At 38.3% G+C, this 3,009-nt stretch overlaps 1 protein-coding gene across 1 annotated transcript in view; it reads left to right on the forward strand.

Moving 5' to 3' along the window:
- The window catches only part of LOC101856649 (inhibitor of nuclear factor kappa-B kinase subunit alpha), a 55,501-nt gene that overhangs the window by 11,429 nt on the left and 41,063 nt on the right, over positions 1-3,009 (forward strand). The window contains exon 2 of the mRNA XM_005096553.3: positions 1,979-2,085. Coding sequence (XP_005096610.3) covers positions 1,996-2,085 — 90 coding nt within the window. The 5' untranslated portion in view covers positions 1,979-1,995. The remainder of the gene's footprint in view (positions 1-1,978; positions 2,086-3,009) is intronic.

The raw sequence follows: 3,009 nt of genomic DNA on the forward strand, positions 1-3,009 counted from the left end.
TTATAAAACCAGGGAAAGGAATTCTGAATGTTTAAAGATGTAAAAACAGAATACATTTTTTAAAAAGTGATTTAAATCACTGAGTTTTATTTTTTAAATCAAGTTGATTAAAAATTTTTTCAAAATCAACTGATTTAAATCAACCCAACCCTCGTTTTCAATTATGAAAAAAAAGTACATTGAGAACTGTATTATTTTACAGTGACAGGGGTGAAAGCAGACTTTTAAGCATGATTATATATTAGTCTACTAAACCGTATATATCTGTTAATAAAACCAAGGAAAGAAATTCTGAATGTTTAAATATATGTAAAAACTGAATACATTTTTTTGAAAAGTGATTTAAATCAGTGATTTTTATTTTAAAAATCAAGTTGATTAAAATAAAAAAATCAACTGGTTTAAATCAACCCAGCTCTGATTTCAATTATGGGGGGAAAAAATTGAATACTGTATTATTTTACAGTGAAAGGGGGGAAAGCAGACTTTTAAGCATGATTATATTAGTCTACTAAACCTTATATCTGTTCTATGAAACCAAGGAAAGGAATTCTGAATGTTGAAATGTGTAAAAACTGAATAAAAATAAATTTAAAAAAAAGTGATTTAAATCACTGTTAAAAATCAAGTTGATTTAAATTTAAAAAATCATCTGATTTAAATCAACCCAACCCTGCGCCGCACTGCTGACTGCCTGACCCACCCCAACCCCTCAACCCCCTTCCTCACAGCTAGAGCTCGCTCAATCTCTCCCGCTGTATCCAGGTTCGGGCCTTTCCTTGCCCCGTTAAACCCGAGTCCAGGTAATTGAGTTTGCATACGGATTCGGGTAAGGTCCCACTGCAGCGGGTGCCACTACATTTATACTCTACTGTGTAGATGTACATCACTTTTGGAGTGGTTCACGTAACACATCTCTCCGCGCCATTTCTCTCTCTCTTGGCCTACTGCCATAACCCCCCACACACACACTCATCACTGGACTAGCCAATCACAACGCCGCACCGCTGACTGCCTGTTTGGAGCCCTCATACAGCCCCTCCACCCTCCACCCCCAGCTAGAGCTCGCTCGATCTCTCCCGCTGTATCGGAGTCCAGGACTTTCTTTGCCCCGCTTTATCCAAGCATAAGTAATTGAGTTTACATAAGGAAAAAAAAAGGGGATTCTCGTAAGGTCCCGCTGGTGCCACTATAGTCATATTCCACTGTGTCAGTAAACTGTAAAATAATAACAGGGAAATCTGAAACTTACCTTATTACCCGAATCCACCGTCTAAATGAAAGAAATTCCAAACTGAAAAATTATGGGCTTTGTCCTCCTGATTTTTGCCTCTGGATTCTTCGAAGGCTTACCAGCTCCTTCTACTACAAAGGGCACATTTTTTTGGCAAACCAAATCAAAGAGCTCTGCTTTTTAATTTTAGGACTTCTCGACCTAAGGCACAACATCCTGGTATGGTTTGATCGTCATGATGGGGCGCAGTTACAGTCTCCTCCTAGAAACTTTCTAATTAAGAAACAGGGCACTGTGTTTGTTGTGGGCCCCACTTTTAACAGTCTCGGTTAAAACAGGATTTCGGCCATAGCAGGATTATAATGGTAAATAAATCCTATAGTTCAGATCCATTTAATGTCGACTCCATTTGCCTACAGCCCGTTTAATTACAGTTTACTCTGCAAGCCTTTATCATCCACTGACTACCAACAAAGCGATAGGGATTTGGTAGGATTTGTGGCCCCACCTGTGGCTAAGATGTCCCTTTTTTGAGCATTTGAGGTAATTATGGAAACATCTGTACTACCACTAGGGGTCTTCTCTACTCTTCGTCACCACCTCCCATTTGGTTTGTGACTACTTAGTATTCCCTTCCTATCCACAACCTGGGGAGGAGCTAGGTTGGGCATGGGGACCCATACTAAATTCTTAATGCATCCCAGGGTTTTATATAAATTTGAATAATTTGTACTGACTTTTCAGTGAAAGAGTCTTGCGAGATGGCTGAGTCTGAACAAAATGCTAACTGGGTACAGCTTCGTGTTCTTGGACAAGGAGGATTTGGCGTGGTATCTCTGTGGCAAAATGAGGTAAGGTTTCTAAATCAAAATGCTTCAATTTCAGCCCTCTTGCTCCTTCAGGATTATAATTTTGAAGTAGTACATTCTCTCTGTATCTTGAGGATGAAGCATTTTCAGAAAGGGTAAAACTCAAATTTGATATTTGTGATGAAGGAACTATTGACATGACTCACAGACCCTTGACTCGTTCCTATTTTCTTTACTTGTAGCTGTATAGATGGTAAAGGGTTAAGCATGGAATAATTCATTGGTCTGTCACTGGTTTATCCCCTTCATAGATGATAATATCCATGTTAAGTCAGTTGGAATATGAGAAAAATCATACAGTGTTTTTTCCCAAGGACACTACCTGGGGCTTAGCTTTCCAGAAATTGTACAGTGGAACTTGTATTCAACGAATTCGTTGGGCCTGACCTTCAGTTTAGTTGAATCTTAGTGTTCGTTAAAGCAAACATGAGGTTTTTACGTAGATAATTATATGCTCAGAACTAGTATTGTTTTGAATTTATATAAAAGGAAGTAATAAGTGGTAGGCTACCATGAATTGACTGCTTTTTTGCCCCTTTTCAACTCCCTCAATCAAAAGTAGTTTGATTTCAAATGAGAGAAATTTTCGTTTCTTTGATGCCTTACTGAAGAAATGCTGGAAAATTCTAGAATAATACACTGAACTGTACTAAGCACACACTGTGCAAAAGGGTCGATTTGTTCAAATGCACGCCTGTGTCATCTATGACTTTGATTACCTAACGAAGTTGTGTCATTGTGTAAGCATAGTATTCGGTAACTTTTAATTCCATAGCCCGGCGCACACATATTTCCACTCCTTAAACCACGAGGAGATTGGTCTTATAGATGTAATTCAATAGAATGACCAAACACAAAATGAGAATAGACATCTGCTTTCCTCTTGAAAAAAAATAAGAATGGTGA

This window comes from Aplysia californica, unplaced genomic scaffold (genome assembly GCF_000002075.1).
Source record: "Aplysia californica isolate F4 #8 unplaced genomic scaffold, AplCal3.0 scaffold00131, whole genome shotgun sequence".
Taxonomy (NCBI): domain Eukaryota; kingdom Metazoa; phylum Mollusca; class Gastropoda; order Aplysiida; family Aplysiidae; genus Aplysia; species Aplysia californica.